General features: G+C 42.3%; 1 protein-coding gene and 1 long non-coding RNA gene across 7 annotated transcripts in view; one reads left to right on the top strand and one right to left on the bottom strand.

Moving 5' to 3' along the window:
- RSPO3 (R-spondin 3) overlaps positions 1 to 5777 on the bottom strand; it is a 76134-nt gene extending 70357 nt beyond the window's left edge. The window contains exon 1 of one of the 4 annotated variants that reach the window (XM_032484840.1): positions 4283 to 5777. In XM_032484840.1, the coding sequence (XP_032340731.1) occupies positions 4283 to 4379 (97 nt within the window). In that variant the 5' untranslated portion in view covers positions 4380 to 5777. Of the gene's footprint in view, positions 1 to 3536; positions 3640 to 4282 lie in introns of those variants that run through there. The other 3 variants (XM_032484841.1, XM_032484838.1, XM_032484839.1) reach the window with 3 other exon arrangements.
- LOC116665383 overlaps positions 3728 to 23167 on the top strand; it is a 249246-nt gene continuing 229806 nt past the window's right edge. For all 3 annotated transcript variants that reach the window (XR_004321983.1, XR_004321982.1, XR_004321981.1), the window contains exons 1-2: positions 3728 to 3845; positions 13460 to 13514. This is a non-coding gene — a long non-coding RNA (uncharacterized LOC116665383). The remainder of the gene's footprint in view (positions 3846 to 13459; positions 13515 to 23167) is intronic.

Raw genomic sequence — 23167 nt, 5'->3', positions numbered from 1 at the left:
ACTTTAGCAAATATTACTCCTGCCTCCAACTATTAAACAATGTTTCTCTCAAAAATAAGGTAGAATGGTGACAAAAGTAGACAAGTGGAGAAATACATTGTAGGCAATAGCTAAACCATACTTTCATTCAAAAATAATATTATGAAAAGCATACTAGAATGAAAGATTTTTCTGTCTTATAGTTAACCTGTTATTTTCTAGGTTAGTGATACAATCATCAAGCATGTATCAGAATCTCGAAGAATGGCTTAACATCTGAAAGTGTTATGAGTAATGACCAGTATATTCCATAAATCAGTTTTCATTTTATCACCATGAAAATGATTTCCCTTGTGTTCTTACTCCTTTATTTCAAACATCTTTATGAAGGATTTTCAAAAGTTCTTTGACTGTGCAATGAGTGCTTGGTAATTATTATGCATGCAATGCCTTTTCAAAACTTGTATTTATCTGGAACCTAAGCAATTAAAAACCAATTAATAGATGGTGTCAAGTAAAAAGGATACTACAGTGGCACCTGATGTTTCTAATAGTCTTCTTGCATAATATGACCGTACAATGTCTTCTTAATTACCAAATAAAATCGTATTATACTTAGCAAGCTTCACTATTACTATCAGGTATTTAACTCTTTGACATTGGTCATTAATGTATAATACATATATGTCAGTTCAAAAATTCCCAGTCAACCAGAGCAGCTTATTCTTCAAACATAGAATGAATGATGGTCTGGAGATCATCAGATTTATTATTTAACATACCTGACATCTTCTCTTTGACAAGGATCAGCATATAGCATAAACAGCAGGAGACAAGTTCCATTTATTTGCTGTTTGGCTTTGTACAGGTTACTTAGCCTCTGTTTCTTGGGTTCTTTCTCTGTAAAATGGGAATATTAATAACTGCCTCTATACTTCAAGTGGCTATGAAGGGACCCAAGCGAATAATTCAAGTGAAAGTGTGGTGCAGTTGTAGGGTACGGTCGTCATTAGTATTATGGCAAATATAACCTTTAATTTTATTAGCCAATAAGCTAGAAATCAGAAGCTGACTGCACCAAGGTGCAAAGGTTGAGCTGGAAATGAGTTAAAACTGGGTTCAGGGTTCTTGATTTAACATCCTTGGAAAACATTTGTGGTTGAGGATTTACCTCTGAAAACATTTGTGGTTGAGGATTTTTAAATGAGGATTGCATTTCATTTTTATCTTGAATAAATTCAATGTAGTCATCTCTAGGAGCTGTATATGAATACAGATAGTTTAAAAAGTTATTTGGATATTTACTTATCCATAACTCGAAACATATTTTAAAACATACAAAACTCCCGTTTAAAATGTTTTTTTTTTCTTTTATAAGAGAAAACAAGATCACTACTTTGCAGCAAAATAGAGATAAGTGGTATATCTCAGTTGCTTTGAGGGAAACAGGACAATCTTGATAGAGCTTTATCTACTTTATCTAAGGATTAGCAATGGACTTGATAATATTTAACACTGCAAGTGAATTTTTTTTTTTTTTTGCAAACTTTTCTACTACAACATTCAAGAGACTGGTGAAAACTTTGAAAAACTGTTCTTACCTCTCACTTTTCTATCATTAGCTAAGATTTTTAAAAGTTTAGGAAAGCGAAGCTATTTAACTATAGACCAAAAGGTATACTCTTAAAATACTTCAGCTGTCTCTTGAAGAAAAAATAGGAAAGACCACTTCTTTATAGAATACCTTTGACTACTACCTTATTTTCCACTTAAACGACTTTTCCCTACTCCCTATTTGAGAAAACTTTTTTTTCCCCAGAGATTTCCAAAGAAACGAGTATGTGCACATGCAATCTGACCTTCAATTTCTGGACCTTTAACAAAGCTCTCTCCTTACCCTACAGCCCTTCCTCATTCTCCAAAAAACCCATGCTGCACCTGCCGAGAGAGTCTCGCCTGTCTCCTCGGAGGACGCAAGGGGTCGCCCCTTTCCCAGGATTGCATCAGCAAACCCCAGGCGCAAATGCAGACTGAAGTGCGAGGAGCAAGGAGCATCGTCTGCTAGGGGAGCTCTCTCCCAGCCCCACCCCCACAGAACAATCGGAATTTCAACCCAATTCCACCCACTCCCTCTCTCATCCCGGCTACACAAGAGGGCGCCTTTGACTTGGCCTTGAGACTATTAAGGCGGGTCGAAGCAGTTCGACTTTGGACTCTGAAAATCCTCTCGAGTCCCCAGCCTAGAGGTGCGCCTTTCCCCTCTGCTCCCAGAAGACTTGGGGCAGCATCAGCCGGCAGCTTCCCGCACCGCTGTTCTTGCTGGGGGAAATGGAAACGAATCGATGGTCAGCTTTCTCTCCTGTGTCTTCCATCAGAAACAGGGGCCCCCAAACTGCAATCACAGACAACTCTAACACTAACACTTTAGGACCCTGACCCTCTCCAGCAACTGTATGGCTCTTGGACCAGGAGTCTGTGGGGTGAAGAGGGGAGTGGGCCATAGGCGCCGGGTGGGTATCGGCTGGAAGAGCGATGCAGGGCAGGAGGCTGCTGCACTTGTGTCCAGCATCCCTCTCCCCACTGACCTGAGGTTCAGTTCCCCTCGCTGGACCCTGCGAAGAGAGAAGGTGGGGACAGCCAGGAACCAGAGCAAGGCTCGAACCCCAGGCTGCTTATTGTGTGAGGCAGCCGCAAGGCTAGAGTGAAAGGTTGGGTAGAAGAGGCAGAAAGAATACAACCATTCAGAGGTCAAGAATTATAAATCGGATACCCTGACGTGTTTAGATTAGGCCCTCTTGCCCCCTGCTACGCGATCCTAGGCGTTGAAGCTGGGCGGGAGCCCCTGGCGCTTTGGCCCAGCTATGTTTTTTAAAAGCAATTTTCAGGTGAATCAAACCTTGTTTGCCCGAGGCGAGCGGCACAAAGGAAGCTTTCAGGGGACCCTCACGTCCAGGGACAGGGCACAGACAGCGGCGCAGAAGCGATTACTAAATCTGCATCTCACACAAGCCTGTGCTGTCCTCCGCGTTGTACCTGTGCTCTCCCAGAGTGACTTCGCGGGCCAGCGCTCGGAGCCTGCTCTGCTTGCGGGACCAGGTGCCGCCAAGTGTCATTGGATCCCGGGTAGCAGAGGGCCAAAGTAGCCAAGGCAATAGTATCGCTTTCTGTGCCCTGGGAAGGTTTCTCCCGCGCAGTCCCCACCAGCAAGCGCGCCCCACGCTGGAGCCAGGGTCGCCCCCTCTCCCGCTCTATTTGTGAAGCGACTCCCCCAGCGCGGGTACAGAAGCCAGGGTGGCCAGCCCGCGGGGCTACCTGGGAGCAGGGAGCGGTGCTTTTCTCGCGTCTGTCTTCACATTTCTGGAACACGCCACCTTGAAACAGACCGACCCTGGTTGAGGGTGCCCTGGGGTTGCCTGTTTCATCCCAGCCAGGGCACTGTCTTAAGAAGCCTTCACAAGCCAACCTTCCAACTGGAGTCAGGATAAAGGGCAGCGAGGAGGAAAGCCTGAGTCTTTAGGGGAACCCCACCCTCAGTATGTCTGCCTCAGGGGACTCACTTGAAGGGGCCTGAGACGGTAAAAGCGCTCACGCGTAACAGGCAACATTGTAACTGGAAACCCGGCACCTCCGGCTCCCAGCGGCGGGTTCGCAGCCCTCACACCCCCCGGAGTGGGACGGCGAGCGGCTCCGCCAGCGCGCAGGCACGCGAACCCCGGGGGCCCCGCGTACCCTGCTGTTCCGCTCGTGGCTGGGGGCAGCGGCTGCGCAGGCGCTCGCCGGCTCTTCCCGAGTGGCGGGAGAGCTCTTCGCGACCCGAGCGCCGGGAGGACCCAACAAGGTCTCCCCACGCGAGGCGGCGACGCAAGGTGAGACAGCGCCGCTGCCGCGCCTACCCCAGCGATAACTCAGTGGTTAGGGGTATCCTGCTGGCCGGGCGTCTGGGATGCCTGGGGCTCCGAGACCCCCGTCCAGGTCTCAGAAGGAGAGCATAAATCCCCAGAGCTAGTCTAATGAAGGACCGAACTTTCCAGAGAACCTGAAGTTATGAGGAGACGGGGGGACACATCAGCGTCTGGTCCGCGGGACTCTGGCACCCATGAGGATACGGGGGAAGAGAGGGGCGCGGAGAGGAAGGCGTGAAAGACTCAGTCAACACCAGAGCCTAAACTGTTACCTCCTCTCGGAGGCGTGGGGAGCTGGGCGGGAGGACCGCTGCCGCTGGGAGCCGACTCACTACAGGCAAAGCGACCCGACAGGTGAACGCGGCGGGAGGGAGCAAACGCGTAAAAAACCCTGCACTTACTTCTTCGCTGGCGCCTTCCCCGGGAGGCGTTTTGGCTGCCGATGTATTCCATAAAGTTCAAAATGATAAAAAACCAAGAAATCAGTCGCAAGTGCATAGTAACCCAGTAATGTTTCCCTTCTTTTTCTCCTTTTTTCTTTTGATTGTTAATTAATATTGAATGTTTTAGAAATATACGTAGGTGTTAGGCGTATAGAGAGAGCAAGAGAAAAACCCAAGCAGCGGACAACTTCTCCACTCAGATCCGATAGCGTGCTGGGATGGCAAACGAAGCGGGTCGGATGGTCAGGGAAATCAATTATTGTACTTTCAAATTGTCCGAGCCCTGAGCTCCGGCAGGGTAGCTGTCAATGCCGCAAGTGAGGGTTTCAGCAGCAGCCAGCGGCCTCGCCAGGGCGGCCGCAGGTAGCATGGTGCGCGGCGGCGGCGGCCGCGGGCGGGATCCAGGCGGGCGGTGGCGACGGCGGCGGCCCCTTGGGCTTAGAGGTTGCGGCGGCTGCGGCGGCAGCGGAGGGGGCCCCGGGAGCGGAGGGGAGCGGGCGCCGTCGGCACTGCGGCCATGGCCAAGGGGCGGCGGAGAGACCCCGAGCTGCTTCTGCTGTTCGCGAGCAGGAGTCGCTCCAGTGGTGGAGGGAGGGAGGGAGGGAGGGAGGGACGGGGCGAGGGAGGGGGAGGGGGTAGCTGCGGGGGGCGGGGGGAGCTCGGGGGCGGGGAAGGAAACTGCTGGAGCAACAACCCTGAGCGACCTCAATAACTTTCAATTTCAAGAGAGAAAGAGGGAGCTGGAAAAGTACAGGCGTTGCGATTTGGCAGAGGGACGGGAAGAGGCGCCTAAGGGGTCCCGGGTCTGCGGCGGAGCATCTCTGGACACTGCGAAGAAGGCGGGAGAACAGGAGCCGGGGGGTGGGGTGGGGGGAGGAGGGAGGGAGGCAATGCTTGCCCAGAAGAGTTCCTCAGAAGGGTAGCTCTCGCGGGGAGAGGTGGGAGCGCTCCCACTGGGAGTGTTGAGGTCGAAGGTCCAGCGGGCGCGAGACCCCTCCCCACCTCCTTGTCCGGCAGTCTCAGCCTCCGCACGCTGGATGCACTCGGCTCCCGGGGGCTGCGCGTCCTCGGTCCCTCGCGCTTCCACTCCCAGCGCTGGCGCGCAAACACTGGCCCCAAGGCAGCTCGCTCCTCGCCCCCTTGGCAGAAGGCTGGAGAGTTTCTGGCTGTGGACACCTTCCTAGTTTCCTTGACCCCTTATACTGTTGCTTTCCCCCTTTTCTTTCTTTTTTTCCAATAAAAGTAGCTACAGTTTGTCGCCGGGCGGGTGGTCCGGACGAAGTTCAGTGGGCGCTGGTGGTCAACTCGGCAGCCGGTTATCTGCCCTAAGGAGGCTGGACTCAGAAGAGGTGTGTGCGCTCAGGACAGTACTTTTGGATATTCAGTTGTGCTGCGACTTTCTTCCAAACCGAGTCTTTGCTGAGGCTCTGGAAGATTCCTCCTCCCCCCAGTTCCCTCCACAGTCAGCTTGCCCGCGCTCGGGCGCAGCTCTCTCTCACTCTCTCTCTCAATCTTCTCCAGAAGATCTGTTGTGCAATTTGGTTTCTCATCTGGAGGACTGGGAACGTTTGGAAAGATTTCCCTCGGTCCTGGGGGAGAGAGAGAGGGTCCACTACTGCCTTCTGTCCCCAGGGCAGGTAGGGGTCCGTGACAGCGGAACAGAAGGTTCATAGGCCCACCCAAGGGTGGGAAAGTCGAGGGCCGGCACTCCTGAGCGGTGTACACTGGGGCTGTTATTAGTCAGTGGTAAGCTTCACACCCCTCTTTCCAGTAGCACAAGTCTAAGAGCTTCCAGCAGTTACTGGAGAAATATTTAGTTGGAAGTCACAAGCTCCCCAAATGATTTGAATGTAAATCTGTCCTATGTGTTGTGTTTAACAGACTGTCTCAAGGACTTTGTAGCATTACAGTTTTACACAACCCCAAACTTCTAAGATGTCACTTTGAAAAAGTCCCTAATTCAAAGACACTTTGCTAATTCTTATGCTCAAATAATTTAAGTTTAGAAAATGGGCTAAATAAAGCATTGCAGGAAAACAAGTAAGGTTTGTGCTTCTCTCTCTTGCATCCATTTGTCATCCCTATTACTGGATTGCCTTCCATTTGTATGTTGATAAATGAGAGGAGGGGAAAAAAGGTTATTGCTTCTATCCATCCCATTTTATAGGCTTGCAAAGCTTCAAGCTGTTGTGTGTCTGTGAAGACGTAGATGGGGGTAGTTGTTATACAGCTCAGAAGTGAGGTTGAGGAGATGAAATGACCTGGAAGCAAAAGAAAAGGAACATGAAATAGGCATTCTTCTAAAGTGTTAAAAATTAGAATCTGAGAGACTAGCCTTTCCATGAATCCTTGATTAAATATTGTTTATTAGTTTGCATACATGTATTGGAATTTTGAAGGTAGGAATAGTTTTTTTGTTTTTTTTTTTTTAAGATTTTATATTATGGGGAAGACAACAATCCATCAAGCTTATGATTTGGGGCTTATTTAAAAATTCCCATTTGCAACATGTCTCTTTCTGTGGTGGAAATGTATTTTCCGTGCATCACACACACACACCCTTCCTGTATCTGTTGCATAATGTCCAGTTGCAAATGACTGAGTTTATTACTTTGAACCAGAAAACTTGCAGATAACAGGACAATTCCAATAATGATTATCCAAAAAAGAAGCTACTCTATTTTTCTGTGCCCGTCTCAGTCAGCTTTGCTTTCCTTCTTACTTAATACCTCAGATCCTGAATATCTGCACCATAAAACGTGGGGGATTTAAAGGCTGTGGGAGGCTCCCTTTGAAAAGGACTCCAGAGAAGGCCTTTCTAATCCGAGATACTTGAGCCGGATGGGATGAGATTGCAAAAGGGGATGTAAAAAAAGCAATTTGGTGAACAAGTTCAGGGAAATAAACACGAAGAAAGACATTTACTTTTCACTGTGTGTCGTGCAGACATATGTTAGTTTGGATGAGAACAGGAATGGCCGTGTAAATAAATAAACAAACACAGTGAGAAGCTGCAGTTCTTGGGCCATCCCAGAAAAGAAGTACTAGATGCAGTGGGCAGGAAAGTCTCATCAAGGAGTAAGTGCTGCTTGGAGGAAACATAAGGAAAACATTAAATAAACGGCCAGGGTATTCTTTCTCTCTTGACGCTGTGCTTTAGAATAACTTTTTCCTGATCCATGTTACCAGACTATTAAATGTGTGCTTACTTGCTTGGCTGAGTCTTATGTCCCCTCAACTACCCTAGCAGCTTATGGAAAGGTTGCCATGGCCTATTTTGTGCAACATAGTACCTTTTCTTCTCTTTTCTTTCTTTCTTTCTTTCTTTTTTTTTTTTAATTAAGAAAACAACACTCACAGAAGCCTGTGGCTGCCAATGGATTCCAGGGCCCAGGCCTAAAGCTCAGTATAGAAGTCAACATTTGCTTGCTATTTTCCCTCCAGAAAACATTAAAGTCCCAGGGAATTTAGATAACCAGGAGTTTAAGAGAGCTGGGCCAGGAGAATAGAATAGTTTTGGACAAAGATAGAGGATTAAACACATCCAGACTGGTTACTGCAACTTCTCATCTCTCCTTTTCTGCTTCCCACACCAGGCAGTGACAACAGTAACAAGTTATTTTTGTCCCTTGCAACAGTGGCACTTTAAGGAAAGAAAATGATTGTCATATTGTTGAATCCATACTGCAAATATGTGAAAGGGGGTGTGCTCCAGAAAGAGAGAGCAAGCCCCATAGTTTGGAATGGGACATAACTAGCAGTGATGAGAGATGTTTGGCAGAGTTCGGGCTGACATCAGTCATTATACCACAGAGCTAACATGCAGATCCTGAAAATGCTCAGCTCTCCAGTTACTCAGATCTGGAGGCATCTGAGTGAATAAGTCGAGCAGGGTACTGCGGGCGGGGTCTGTGTAACTGATGCAGCTAGAAGTCATCCCTGAAATAGGGAACAGACAGGAGCCTTTAAAAGTCATTAAAATGAGTAGATGAAGGAAACTTCTATTTTTAGAGAGAGAAATAAAGGAGATATAATTATTATAACCATTTAAAAATGATTTACTGGTTATATAGCATTAAGAAAATGAGAAAATCAAGACCCATGATTAATGACTTTCTGTCAACAAGAAAGAATGTTCTTCCTCCCAGATGAAGTTATGGGACACTTGTAAAATTGTGGTGAGCACTGTCTGGTGTGCCTATTTTTAAAATTTCCTCTCTTTCACAAATCAGTTCCTTGCGGGGCTCATTTAAAAAGTGAATATCCAGTTGTACCTAACATAAATAATTCACTACCTCAGAAAATTTTGTTTGATTATAGAGCTTAGATATAAAGAGGCTGTGTGTCGTGGTAAGAAGGAGACTAGAAATCTTGGGATCAAGGTGTGTCCTTGTTCTCAGTTTGATGTGTATTTCAGGTTTCTTTATCTGAAAAATGAGGGAATTCAACTAAATCATTTCTAAAGCCCCTTTTAGCTCAGAAAATAATGGCAATATATCCAAAAAAGAAAGACAGACTTGTAATTGCAAATGTCAAAGCTATTTCTAGTTTTGTGACATCACAGCTTTCACTTAACGGAATTGTGTTTAACTGAATAGGTCCAGATTTAGAAATCTGCCTGCAAACTCGTTGATTTTCTGGAAATGCCTAGACTCTTACAAGAATCCTAGATGATGCTGGCCTAGCAAAATAGATCCGGGACTAGTTTAATCTATTTAGATGTCTCTAGACCTGGGGACAAGGAGGACAAATTTTAAATCTCGGATTCTGGACAGATGCCCAGAGAGATTAGGGAAAAGGAGCTTTTGCACCTATGGAGATTAGACTCACTCTCCCTTTGTTTTTACGAATCATAGATGAGGAAAGAACATGGATTTCACTGAGTGCGGACTGTCCTTTTTATTCTGTGTTACTCCTTTCTTTTCCCTACTCCTATCTTTGGATGACGACTGATATCTGTGTCTTTTGTCCCAGGAGACTCTTCAGAAAGTCAGCAGTGAAGCTTGAGTGGCTGAGGTCACAGCTTTCTGTTGAGGGATTACTACCAAAGCCATGCAAGTCCTACAAGATGTCGTGGGCAAGGCTACATGAGGGATAGTTTTGATGAGCAAATTTTTTGCAGTTGCTCTATCAGGTGTTATCTTGAAATAGCCTCAAAACACATTGTTTCATAGATAAAACCACGTAAGCCAGAAAGATAAAGTCACTGGCCTAAATTTATATAGAAACTATTCTAGTTGTTTTATATTATATTTATGTTAAATCTGGTAATATTTTATATGACCCAAACATCTATTTTCTCTGCCCTCCCTGACTTTCAGGATGTTGATTTCTATGGACTAATCACCAGAGCTTTCTTACTCTGGTTCCTGTTTGAGTTCAGTCAGTGGGGGCACCAGCAGGAGATCGGAGCATGGGAGGAAGGAGTGATTCTGCTCCCTCCTTGCTTCGGCCTCCTTCTGGAAGTGGCTGCATCCCTAGGGGTGGCCAGAGCTCTGTCAAGCAGCCTCTTTTCTATGGCTCTGGCTCTCAACCAGTTTTCAGTAACACCGTTTACTCTCCCTGCCTCTTTACCTAGGAGTGGGAATGGCTAGTTCCTGGGGGGCCTTAACATCTCCTATTGCTTCACTTCACTTTGTGCTAACTATAAATAGCCCTTTTGTAAAAGTACCTTCCAAAAGTTCTTGTGGGGTCCCTAAGTGACACATAAGTGTCAGAGCTGGGACTTGAAACCAGATTGTCTGATTTAAAGCTAGTGCTTTCTCTACCATGTCACCTGGCCTTTCCAGAAGCATGCACTCAGATTAAAACTGAGTTGGGTGAAGGGGAGAGAATCAGGAAAGACTGCAGGCTTACAAGCCAGGAAGTCTTCTCAAGTACAGAAGCAGGCACACAGTGGCCCTCAGAGAAAGGTCGTGGGCTCAACCAGAGTGAAAAACTGGAATCAGAATGGCAAGGAGCAAAGCAAAGTTTGTGTTCAAAATCATAGCCAGGTATCAGAAACCAGGTGATGAGCAGGAAGAGAAGGAGCAAGGCAGTCAGGATACAGCAGCAGCAAAGGATAATATTGGTTTTAAGACTGATGTGTATAAGTCACTTTTTATTTACTTGTTTTTCCTGCTAGGTTTAAAACCAGTCTTGCACAATCCATAAGGGAGCAAGGGAACTTTATTGGAAAGGGTAGGGAAGGGTGGCAGCTGAGGTAAATCAGTCATCCGTTCATCCCACAGATGTATGTTGATGGCGCCTACTATGAGTGACTTCAGGCGAGACAAAGAAGCAGGGGTTTATGCACAACCTTTACGACAGGAACATGGAAAGGATGACTTTATAGGTTGTATAGGTGCTCGTGCTAAAAACAATGTTATGGTTCATGACAGAAATAAAATGGCACGTAGATGCACGTAAGGGCCTGTTCCACAGCAAGCTTTAAGGAAACGTCTTATCAGAGAAGCTCTATTAAAAAAGCAAACCAAGCCGAACCAAACCAAAACAAAAACAACTTCTCTCCATCTGGATATTTACCTACCAGCCATGGTTTACGTATGTTACTGCTGATGCATTTGGGTAGCTACTTTTGGTCAGCTCGTGACCCCTTATTTCAGCATTCACTGAGCATGTGGCAAACACCATGCTAGGCTCTAGAAACACAAAACCATGAAGACTAGAGTCTTGCCCTCAAGTGGCACACCCTCAGTGAGGGAGACAGCCACATAAGCCATTAAAGCTTCCAGGAGACACACGCTGGTGATAAGGGCTGGGGGTCTGCTGTGGGAAGAGGAAAGGGGAACAATGCTTTAGGGAAGGGTCGGGGTCGATAAACTTTGCATCCAAGATGTGCAGCATTTAAAGGACTAATGGTGAGTCTTAATGCAGATAAGGAAGGATTCCTTCTCTTGCTTAGACTGGCCCTAACTCAGAGGTGGAAGGATAAGCTGTTCTCCTATCTCATTTTGTGAAGGTCGGTGGTCAAGGTTGGCTGCCTGCTTGCTGGGGAGGTAGCCATACTCCTGGAGTGGTATCAGGCCTCCTCCTCCTCCAGCAATTCAGCGTGGCTCCATACTGACTATGTGGGAGTGTTGTTAATGGCTGATACCTATGTGGGGGCCTTTGTAGGTTAATGATTTGACCGGTTTACTGTAGCTACACTGTGGGTGGATGAATTCCTCTTCTGTGAGAAAAGTGACATTTCATTCCTCCAGTTTCTTACAGGTGTTTGAGTATATTTAGAGTAACCAGCGAAGAAAGGAAGGTCCGCCCTCAAAGGTGTCTGGCTGCTCTCATTCTCCTGCCCACTGCCAAGCTCCCCTCTTCTCCACACAATCCTCCTTCTCTTCCCCTATGTAAATCTTTCTTTCTAGAAACATATTTTGACTTTACATTGGCCTTTGGGGAAAGCCTCAGAGGTAGGGAATTTCAAGCCAGTACGAGGAATAGAAAAGTTTTGGCTTGGTGGTGGTTCTGACAGTTGGAGGCTGGCCTGCCTTTGACTTTTTCCAGTTTGCAGGTGGTATTCTATATTTATAGGTCTTAGTGAGAAGTCGTCTGCAAGACGATGGAGGGAAAGAAAAGATTTTCCTCCCAGGGAGCTTGCTTTTGTTACATATTTCTGTATAACAAACCACCCCTAAACTCAGTGGTTTAAAATGTCAACTACATATGGCTTCCCATAATTTTGTGGGTTGACTGGGTCTCCTGCTGGTCTCCCTCATATACTCGTATGCCTCACTCATGTGCTATATTCAGCTTTCAGCTCACTGGGCCTGGGCTCAACCGAGACAGCAGAGAAGTTAGGCCTCTCTTCCTGGGTAATTTTTCATCCTCTGAAAAGCTCATGAAGCACTCTGGATTCTAGATGCGTGAAACGGGAAGCTGTAAGGCCCTCTGGAAGTCCTCCAGTGTCATTTCCACTACCTTCTGTAGGTCAAGGTTTACCCAGTGGACTCCCTCTTTTGATATGAGGAGCTACAAAGCATTGTTGGCTGATTTTAATCCATTGCAGAGCTAAGGAACTGTTATTGGCCTCTGTCTAAAGTCAAGCTTTTGAACCCTTTGGGGGGTCAGAAACTGACACTGAGTTGAAACAGGAAAGCAAAACTGAGGTTTACCATGTACTCAGTCTGTAAAGGGTATTCTGGTTCTGGTTTGGTTCTTGCTGTGGACTGAGTTTAAATTCTAGACTTGAAGCCTCAGAATATCAAACCAGTACAAAGTTCCAGGACACTTTGGGGACAAATTTAAGTCCATAAGTAGAGAGCTATTATTGTTTGGAACTCACGGAGAAAAAATGTTGGGGCTTTCTAGTCTTAGGGGAAGTCATAAGGCTTTCCCTTAGAGAGAGGTAACTTCAGCCTGTTATTTTCCTTCTGTTCTCTCTTGTCTCAAGGTTAAGATAAGCATTACTTAAGATTTGTGACTACAACATAGAGGGCTCCTCATTAAAAAGGGCCACTCTGTACATGCCTTGTTCCTGGGAGGCCTTCCTTTTGCCTACTAAGATGGAGAGAAGGACTTATCATTTTAGTGCATAAAAACACTAAGGAATATAATCAGGTGAACCACTCTCTTATTAAATTCCATAATTCTAAGAGTTAATAGATACAACCATTTTGTCCTACCAAATAGATTTACCTTCAGCATTTCGGAAAGAAGGCAAGTAAACTAATGGATTTACTCCCTCAGTGTTCATTGATTCTCTGACTTTCTTAACAATGGCTCATTGATTTTGCATGACTTTGTGGTGAATTTTCACTGTTTGTAGTCATAAGAATTAATACGTTTTGGGGGTAACATTGTAAATTGTGTAAAATGTGGTGTATTTCATGTTTTTATTAAAGATGCACAATACAACAGTTAGAAATTCAAGGCCAGCTTGGCTTCCAATAGATAAATAATAACTTGATGATGTGTCCCCCAAATCATTATATTTATATGTATAACTTGCTTTACTTTTATCTCTATGTGTGTATGTGACTGTATTTTTTTCATCTGCCTATTCTCATTGCTGAAATTGTTCACATCATTGTTATACTACTTGAACTCATCATAGTTAAAAATTTATTTTAAATTTAGATACCCCCAAGAAAGTTAAGAATGAGTAAATTATTTTAATTAGATTTTTTTTTTCCTTAACAGACCTCTAACTCGTAGCAAAGGGAGAATGTCCAAACTCTCAAGGGCATTATGAAATGTGAGTATGTGAGAGAATTGTATCCAATCAGTGACTATGGGGAGTACAAAAGTAAGGGCAGAAACAGAAGCTGCAAGAAAAAGCAGCAGCAGAAAGGGAGGTGTGACTGTTTCAAGAATGAACTGAATTTTCTATGGATGACTTGATGAAGCATTAATAAAAATTTAAATTAGGCAGCTTATTGCAACCCCCTTAACATAGGAGGAGATTCTGGCAGAGATTACACAATGGATTGTTCTGAAAATAATTTGAAATTCCCTGACATAGCTTTATCTGAAAGTGGGCATGTCCTATGACATAATAAAGAAGAAAAATTATCCAGAAAGTACACTGAAGATTGAAAGTAGATGAATATATACTCTTGAACACAAAAAAGTGAGGCAAAACGTATTATGCCATTTTTACTCTTTACCCATTTTCTTTTAAAAATTAATAGTTATCAAACTGAAGCTTGTTAGTGAGAAATGTATGAAAGATAAGACCTGATATGACTGACTGCTAAATGCTTCACCTGGGGAAACATCAGTGACAGCATAGATATATCTAATTGTATATGAGGACTCATATTACGTTTTTCATAAAGACTCCCCCAGCTAATGAAAAACATTTTAATTTATTGCCCTGAAGTTTAATATTCTACATAGCTTAATTTGAAGATAACAGTTTTGAAAAAGCTTTAATCAGATGAATCTCTCATTCTCTGAAAGTTATATTTTCTACAGCTACTGTTGAATCAAGGCCACTTGTTATTTGTGGGTAAGGGCAGATGTCACCTAGACCACAGTTACATTGTTCTGCTTTGAGTCTCAATGTCCCCTTTCTTGGATCCCCAGTAATATTCATCTCACCATGGAATTTTTGAGAGACAAGAGATTTCTAAACTTTAAAACTTTCCTATATATTTATATACAAGCAAAGTTGGAGATTCAAATATAGAGTTTTACTGAAAGTCATAGTATCATCACTAAAGATTTCCTTGTCAAAAGGAAGAGGGTGTGGAGAGCCCTTCTGGAACTGGAGGAAAGGCAGTGGAAGAGAAGGACAGAGAAGCTGTAGTCTACTCTCCTCTTGAGAGGCATCCATTCATGTCCCTTTTCATATAGGAGGGGTAGAATTGTTACGGATCTCTAGGGCCTTGTGTAAAATGTCCATAAGGAATTTATAATCAAAGGTCAGAGGATGAGCTAGAATGCCTGTCTATGCTCATGGGACTGAGTATAATAGTTCAAGGGCAGGGCTACCTGGGGACTGGAGACGTCTTGTACAGTACTCAGCTATGGGTTCAAAGTGACCAAAGTTGGTTTCCCTGTTAATGCCAGCCCAGGCATGGCTTCATGTGGTCACCTTGAGACTGTTCAGCAAATAGTCTGTCTTTGCTATGCTCTCTGGACACAGGTAGAAATTTCATATTCCTGTTCTACAAATTCCCTTTAAAATTAGGCATAGCATGTATAATTTGAAAGAAATGAGAGCAGAAGTGACACTGAGTCACTAAAAGCTGTAAAAGCCAGGGTCAGGTTTACCATACTCTCTTTCTAGTGTTGTAATGATCATGAAAGCACGTGACGAAATGAAGCCTTCATCAGACTAGGGCCCCATGGGACTACGGTGAACAGCCCTCTCTCACTGCCTACCCCCTGATGACTATGTTGGGCATATAGCATGAGGGAGAAACACAACTTTTTAGTTATTGTGCTACCGAGATTTCCCTTAAGTCAGATTCTGATTCCTTCGGTCAGCATAGGTCCTAGCATATGTAAATCAAGATACGTATGCAGAAGGGGAGTAAAAAAGAGAATGAAAGTAGACAATTTCCATCAAAATAGTAATAATGGATAATTTACAGGGTAAGAGTCAATAGGTTCTTACTCATAATGGGCAAGACTGACTGAAAGATAGTACAACAAAATCCCCTGGAATAAGATATTTTTGTTATTGCTGAATTAATTGGTATTTAAAAGTTAAATACAAGAATGAATTCTTTTATTTCATTACATCCATCATTCAAGAATGATTACTTTTAATATTAAGTTGAAATTTAAATATTTTAAAGAACTTGAAGGGTTAGGAAGTTAATCTAATTTTTCATACTTGGCATATGTTTCAGTCTGGCGCTACAGTTCCCTGCCTCTGAAGGGCACGTTATTGATGTGATTGTGGCACTTTGGAACACCTAGTCCTAATGGGCTTCAGGATGCTTTACATACAGAGCTCTATGCTGTGATGGGAGCTGGAATACCACAGGGGAACCAGTTTGCCACTTGAACCTGAGATAAGAGAACATTTAAAACATCCATGAGACACAAAATTCTGTACTGTTTTTAAGGACCTTCGGGGGAGGAATTTTCAACCTTCTTTGCAAGTTTTAAAAAATACATAACAAATTTTATTTCCCTCTAACGCAAGGTATGCCAACATAAATTTTCTATACTGAATTGAAATTTCAAAAGCAAACTAGAATCTTTGTCTAGAAACTGGTAAAAATCTTCTGATTCTTAATGAAAGCTTTAGTTTAATTTCACTTGATAGATTCATGGGATTCTAGAACTGAAAGGACTCTTAGAGATTACCTAGTACATATTTTATTTTGTATATGAGGAAGCTGAGACCTGAAAGATTACACGACCTACCCAAGGTCATATTAGAAAGCTGAGACTACAGCCCAGTCCCTCTCATTACTAGGATATTTCTGACATCACTGTTTCATCACTCATGCTACTTTGGAAATCCATACCCTTTTGTTTCACATCAATGGCATCTGAGAACAGCACATTCATTCACTAGTTCCTTCTTTCATCCACTCACATTCATTCAACATTCTTTTACTGCCTTCTTTGGGCATTGTCCTTGATCCTCATTACCATTTACAAAGCATGAACTCTTCATACAGTTTAAACTAATTATGAATTTATCCATTTCCTTGGGTTCAACACTTTAATTCTGGTCCTTTTAATAATTCTTCATAGACTTTCATTTACTTGTATTTGCAAAGTCTAGGGTCAGGTGAATTCTGAATATAATAGAAGGAAGAGCTAGTATTTCTGTATTTACTTCTTAACCGAAGCCCATATTTGTTTTTATAATAGAGAATTCCAATATGAATTTGCTACGTGAGTGGCCTGATTTTCAATTTAATTGTACATAAGGAAAACAATTGTAACCTCTTCAATTAAAGGCAATGTGTTTATTCCATATATTACTCTATACTTGTACTGCTGAAGTTTATTCATTTATTTTCAAATTACTTTAATGTATAAAAATTACTTGGATCCTGCTTCCAGACTGCTGATTAGTGAGAATGTTGAATGTCCACCATGTGGGCAATAAGCATAAATTTATTAACTGTTGTGAGACTTACACCAAAGAAATGACGGACACAGATCTCTAGGAGCTCATACTTTAGTTATGAAGAAGACATAAAGAAATATATCAGCAATGAAAATGTTATGCTATATATACATCCTTATCCTTAGAAAAAGGTTACTCTTTACACTACAGAGAAGTCAGCAGAACTAGGTCAGTTCAGTGAAAATATCTATCTTTGAATACGTGGGTGTTAAACCAGATTTTGAAGCTAGTCTGATGAAGACACAGGGAAAGGGCAGCTGAGGTGTTGACGGTCTTACTGTTCAAAGGAAAGACTTAGGCTCAAACCTTCCCCTCTCTCCCTGGAGACTTATTGAAGGGCCCACTCTGTGCGTCTGCTCCTTCAGAACGTTCAGGTTCTGAAGGAGCGGATGCACAGGTGATTCCAGAGTCCACACAAGGCACCATAGAGTATGCTTTTGCATTCGCTGACCTAATTGTTCTTCCATCGAGGCAGGTTGGCAGGTTTTCTTCAATTTCTTCCTCTAGGCTATTAGTCTTACTCAGCACTGGAATCTAAAATATATAAGTAATGTGGGGGGGGGCGGGTAGCTGGAGAGGAAAAGGGAAGGCGGGTGGGGGAGTGCTAGCTCTAGGTCTGGCTCCGTTCCCAAACCTGTCAGTTTAACAGGCCTTGCTACTCACATGTGGTCCACAAAGCAGCACTCCAGAGATGACCTTCTTAGAAATGCAGAATCTCAGGCCCCACCCTGAACTGATCTACTGAGTCATTTCAACCATTTTCCTGGGTGATTTACGTGCACATTAAAGTTTGAGAAGGTGCTTAACAATATAATCACGTGAGAGAGTTTTTTAAAAGCACTGATGACTGGCCTCTATTTCAACACAGGTAAACCAGAATCACTGGCAACTGGGCATCTGTATGATTTAAACAATTCCCAGGAGGTTCTAGTCAGTGCCTCTATATCCTTTTACTGGATGACGAGAGGGAATAGACTCACAAAGCAGGGAGGTAACATGGAAAGTAGAGAATGTGGGATGAGATGTATGTTCCAAAATATCTGATAAGATCTAAGCAGGAGGTGAGAGGGGCTCAAATCAGCCTGCACCCCCTTATCTGTATCAACAGCCATTGCTGCATCCAGGTCAGTGAATGATTTTCAACAACTCTAAATCTCTTTGTTTGGGAAAGGGGTGGTGCTGAAAGGGCACATTTCAGAGAAGATAACCATAGTATTTAGGGGAAGAGAGAGAGCAAACCAGAGTGGTTAACATGACTGAGAGTCTTACGGTTCATTATGAAGGAAACGAGTAGATATTCTTCAGGACCTTGGGAAACTGTCCTTTGGATTTCTTTTACTTAACACCCCGAACTGAGAATACTGATTTCAAGGACGTGTAGTCTTTTTGTTGGTAAATGTGACACAAAGGGCAACAACACATTTCTAATAACTACCGTGGATGACTCTTATTGCGTCTGTTCAGGCATCTTGACATAAAACACCAAATTGGACTGACAGATTAATTCTCCATAAAACTGTTAGTTATCATTCAAGACCTGGTCTTTAAGACTTTGCATTGATTTGTAGAATTATTGAGATTTTTATTTGTTGTATTTTGTAGTAGGAAAATATTGTCTATTTTAAATATCTACAGAGAGAAATGTGTGGAGTGCTCTGCTAGGTGCTACAGAATATTACAAAGTATTAGAAAGATACAATCCTTGCCTCTGAAGGGCTTAAAGTTTTTTGAGGGAGTGGGGTCAGAACTTCTATGCATAAAAATAAATAACAATGAAGCAGAGCACACACTGAAAGCCAAATGGGAGATTCAGATGTAAGTGCTAAAGAAGGGGGGAGTGCGGCTATGCCTGTGGGCACTGTGCTAAAAAGTGCCTCTGGGAACGAGAGACTTTTTCTCACTTACAGCTTTAACAATCGTTTAACTTCTCTTAATATTAGTTATTTGAATGCAAATACTTCCTGGATTTAAGTTTAAAGGTACTTCAGAGACACAATGAGTTATCTTACCTAGTTTGAATATCTAGGGAAATCACAAGACCTTAAGATAATTAGCCTTTGTAAGATGCTTCCAAACTGGACATTTGGCAAATACCTATTGTCTACCTTCTCATTCTAGCAAGGGGTTGTGATTTCCCAACAAAGGCAGAGGAGTTGCAAAACAGCAGGACTTTGCTACAGTTAGTAATTAATGAGGTGCTAAAAGTGTCAGAGCAGAGGCTCCCAGACGCAGTGTGTGACTCAAAGGGATAAGAAGCACCCAGAGTTTCAAACAAAAGTGTCACTTAAATAAACAGAAAGTCAAGTGAGTCCAGTCTGTGGAATGGGAAGTGGTCTGTTGACATCAGGAGCCATCACACAACTGTGTAATACAATATAATAAGGATTAGTCACTACATTTTGCAACTTGTGAAAAATGAGTTTTTTCCTCAATTCTGCAGAAAGTGAGCAATTATCTTGCTATGTAGTATTCAAGGAAGTCAAAATGAACTCTTAACGTACCGTAGTGTTCAAATAAATAACCAACCTGTTACAGGTTCCCACCAGCATGACTTTCCTCTGCCCCTTTAATGTATATGAATCAATCAAGTTAATTATTAATATGAGTAGACAAGCCAAAGTACTTTACTAATCAACTAATAGCTGGGGACCCGAGGCCTAATGAGAGATTTCGTTATTGGGAGGAGCATTTTTGAGAGGGAATGACATCAAGGGTCATTTTGGACCATGAGAGCTGCCCAAGATGGAATGTGTTTTCCTGCAGAGCAGAATTCCTGCATAAATTCGGATGAGGGTTAAGGTATTTTCAAATTAAGATTTTGTGGTTTCTTCTCTCATACTGTTTTCAAGTCTCTTTAAATACACTATTTAAATGTTGGGGTGGTGGATAGTAACATAACACTTTAATAGGGTCTACGAACCTAGAATAGCAGAAACTCATTAAACAGAACTCACTAAAATGTATATCTATACTCATAACTATATCTCTATACATATATATTTATAAAGTATATATACATGCACTTTATGTAGATTTCCTGCCAGAAAGAATAAAAATGATTAGGTGTAATTTGATTATCCTAGCATGGGAATTAGTCCTTTGAGGGTTTTCATAAATATTTCTTTTGTTATTGATGTACGATAATATTTCAGTGACCTTGACAAAATTTATATTTTGAATAAGCCTACCTGAGACTGAAAATACAAAACAGGTGAAAGAAGTCTCTTAAATGTATTGAAGTGTTAAGATTTTTGGAGAATTAAGCAAGTCACTGATTTCCCTTTTTGCAACATGGAACTGATACATGTATATTTTGTCATAAAGGAACCCTTAACATTTGCACATTTACAAATGAATGTATGTTCATTACACATGTGAAAAAGCTGAATCTCATTTGAATTTGGTTAGTGAACTTTAAGCTGTAGAAATAAAGGCTTCATGATAGGTTTATTTGACAGCATTTATTAAATGCTAGCCCATTAAAAACCAAAACAAAACACTAGCTGCCTCACACGAAAGCAATTACTGTGAATTTGGAATTTTCATACTTTAAATCATAGAGCCAGTATTTAATGATGACTTTGGAGATCTCTAGTCCTGGTACCAGCAGGTGAATGAGTTAGAGATATAAATCAGTAGTTTACTCAGCCAGAATCATTTTAGTTCTATCCATTAGAGATGACTGAATTGTTTTGGCTTTTTTTTTTTTTTTTTTTAAGAAAGCGTGTAGATTTTGTGGGGGAGGGGATTTCCCCTAAGAACTGTATCAAGAACTTTCCATGTTTTAAAATGTGTATTGAAAAAGAATTCACTGGATCAAGTCTTTTCCTCCAACATACTCTAGAGGGAGTCAAAACTAAGAAAGTTATGTTTCATGTATTTCAACAGCTATTGGTTCTTTTTTAGAAATTCCTTTTCTTGGTGACAAGGTTGTCTGACCCTCTTAGTTAATAAGAGTCCAGTCCAGGAGTTAGTGAGAACCTGGAGCCAATGAGGCCAAGGTAGAGTTTGGCTCATTGTATGACTCAATTAGCATCTTACAGAGAAAAAAACCCTGTCCCTTGGTCATAGACTGCATGGGTCAGCCTGTGAAACAATGCCTATCTTGGCATCAGTGGGGAAATGAGGTGTGGAGGAAGAGAGTATTTATGTACAGGGAAAATCCTTCCTTCCAGACCAGAATAATAAACTCCACTATGGGTCTCCAAACTGCCATTAATTAGTTGAATGAACTTGGAAATGCCATTTATCTTCTTTGAAACTCAGATTTTCAATTCTGCTAAAACAGAAGGTTGAGTTAGAAAGGCCCAGATCTAAATTTTATGATATTATTTCAACAGAAGACAGTTCATTGTTTGTGTAAGAGCATGCCTTGCAAATCTGCGTATGAGCCAGGAGCCTCTAGAAAAATTGTGCAGGACTAGCATTTTGTTCTTGATATATTTATACCATCACTAAACATACACAACTGGACTATGTGTTCTTCCCCCAAACACTTCTTGGACTTTTTCATATTTGCTTCTTTTTCACACTATTTCTTTCATTTGGAATTCCTTCAGCCGCTATCTGCAATTGTAAAAATCCTACATGTTCTTCAGGGCCCTACTCAGCTGGTATGTTCCCCATGAAAAATATCTCCCAGCATTATGGGAATGATTTCTGCTTCCTCTGAACTTTCCTGGCACTTTGCTTTCATTTTTCTTTCAGCATTTTTATTTTCTGCCTTGCCTTATAGTTATCTTTTGGACCCTTGTTAATCTCTTCAACAAATCCTCAAACTCCTTAAATGTAGGGATCAAGTGATCTGCTTACATTTTCATTTTATGCAATGTGGCTTGCTCATTTGGAGATGCTCAACAAACTTTTGACGACAGAATGAGTAAAAGGATGCTATTGCAAAAAGAACACCTAGTTTTTGAAACCTTATTTAAGAAGACATGGAGTCTGTTTTAGTATCCCTAATTGCAATTCTTTAGGCTTTTTTCATACTTGAATGCTGAGACACCTCCTGTATTTGTGAGGAAATAGTTTTAGGAAACTTTCTCTTTAGGAATTGGGGGAGGAAAAATTATTTTGTATTTATTTTTCTTTTATGTATTTTATGTATTTATTTAGAAGAAATCATACATTTATTCGCTGGCAACTGTAAGTTGGTATCTACTCAAAGCAGAGTTTGAGTGAATGTTTTCTGAGATCTGCATAACATTTTCACACAGTTAATTTACTGTAGATGGAGCCCTTGGTGATAAGAAGTGGCCAGCATCTTCCTCATCAAGTACCAGTTTATTTCCATGTCACAACAGAGTCGAATCTCCATATAGAGCCAGACGTGGAATTAGAAATGCTCACATTTAGTACAAAATGTATATTAAGATTTTGCATCACAGTTGCAAATTACTGTAACTTTGATTTCTGTTATTATGCCTCCTGCTTATCTTCTTACTTTGATTTCTACATTTTGTTTCTTACAGCCTGCAGCTACAACAAGGCATTTATATGCTAGGTGCTTCATATGTATTTTATTTGCTTTGATTCTTACTGCTCCCTTTCCTCAACCAGGGTATGGAATTTTTATCCAGGGAAAAGAGTAACATATGTGGAATTTTTTTTTTTTAACTTACAATTACCCACCCTCTCAGTGGCCTTTTACATCACAAACTTTTCATCCTTTATTTTAGCTTTTCTGTAGTTCTTTCTTCAAGTGGCTGCCATTTCATCCCTCTTGGATATCAGCTTACACTGTGGGATCCCCTCCCTCAGTAATTGCAAAGGCATAAGTCCCTGATGATAAAGTGTTAAGTGGCAGGGTTGAGATTTTTGAACAGGAGGGCCTGGTACAGCATCGTGTCCTTCATATTATCATGCCCTGAATGTATATGGCTTTACCAGTGGGTGTGGGCAGAGTGTCCTTCCTTCTGCCTGTTGTTGAATCTCTCCCACTTAGGTGTGGCCTCCTCAGCTCTCAACTCAGCCGAAGGCAGACCTCTTATCTAGGCTGCTTAATTCCACCCACTGCACCCTTTGTGGCTCCTTTGGACTGATGTGATGACTGGAGTAAGGAAACGTTATCTCCATTTAAAAATACATCTGAAAATTGTATCTTATCTTAATGGTAATGTATAGAGTAGGGTCATTGACCAATCACAGAAATGTCAAAAAGATTGTTAAAGACCTGATAGAAAGCCAGTTTAGGAATAAAGCGTTTGCAAGCGTGAGCTCTGGTAGGAGTTCATGGCAGTCTGTATTTTAGTTCTGTCCCTTAGATTTATGTTTGGTTCAGCTGTTTCTTTCTTCCTTCCTTCCTT

The sequence above is a fragment of the Camelus ferus genome, chromosome 8 (genome assembly GCF_009834535.1).
Source record: "Camelus ferus isolate YT-003-E chromosome 8, BCGSAC_Cfer_1.0, whole genome shotgun sequence".
NCBI lineage: Eukaryota > Metazoa > Chordata > Mammalia > Artiodactyla > Camelidae > Camelus > Camelus ferus.
Note: the sequence above shows the minus strand (reverse complement) of the source record. Positions and strands in the feature narration are given on the sequence as shown.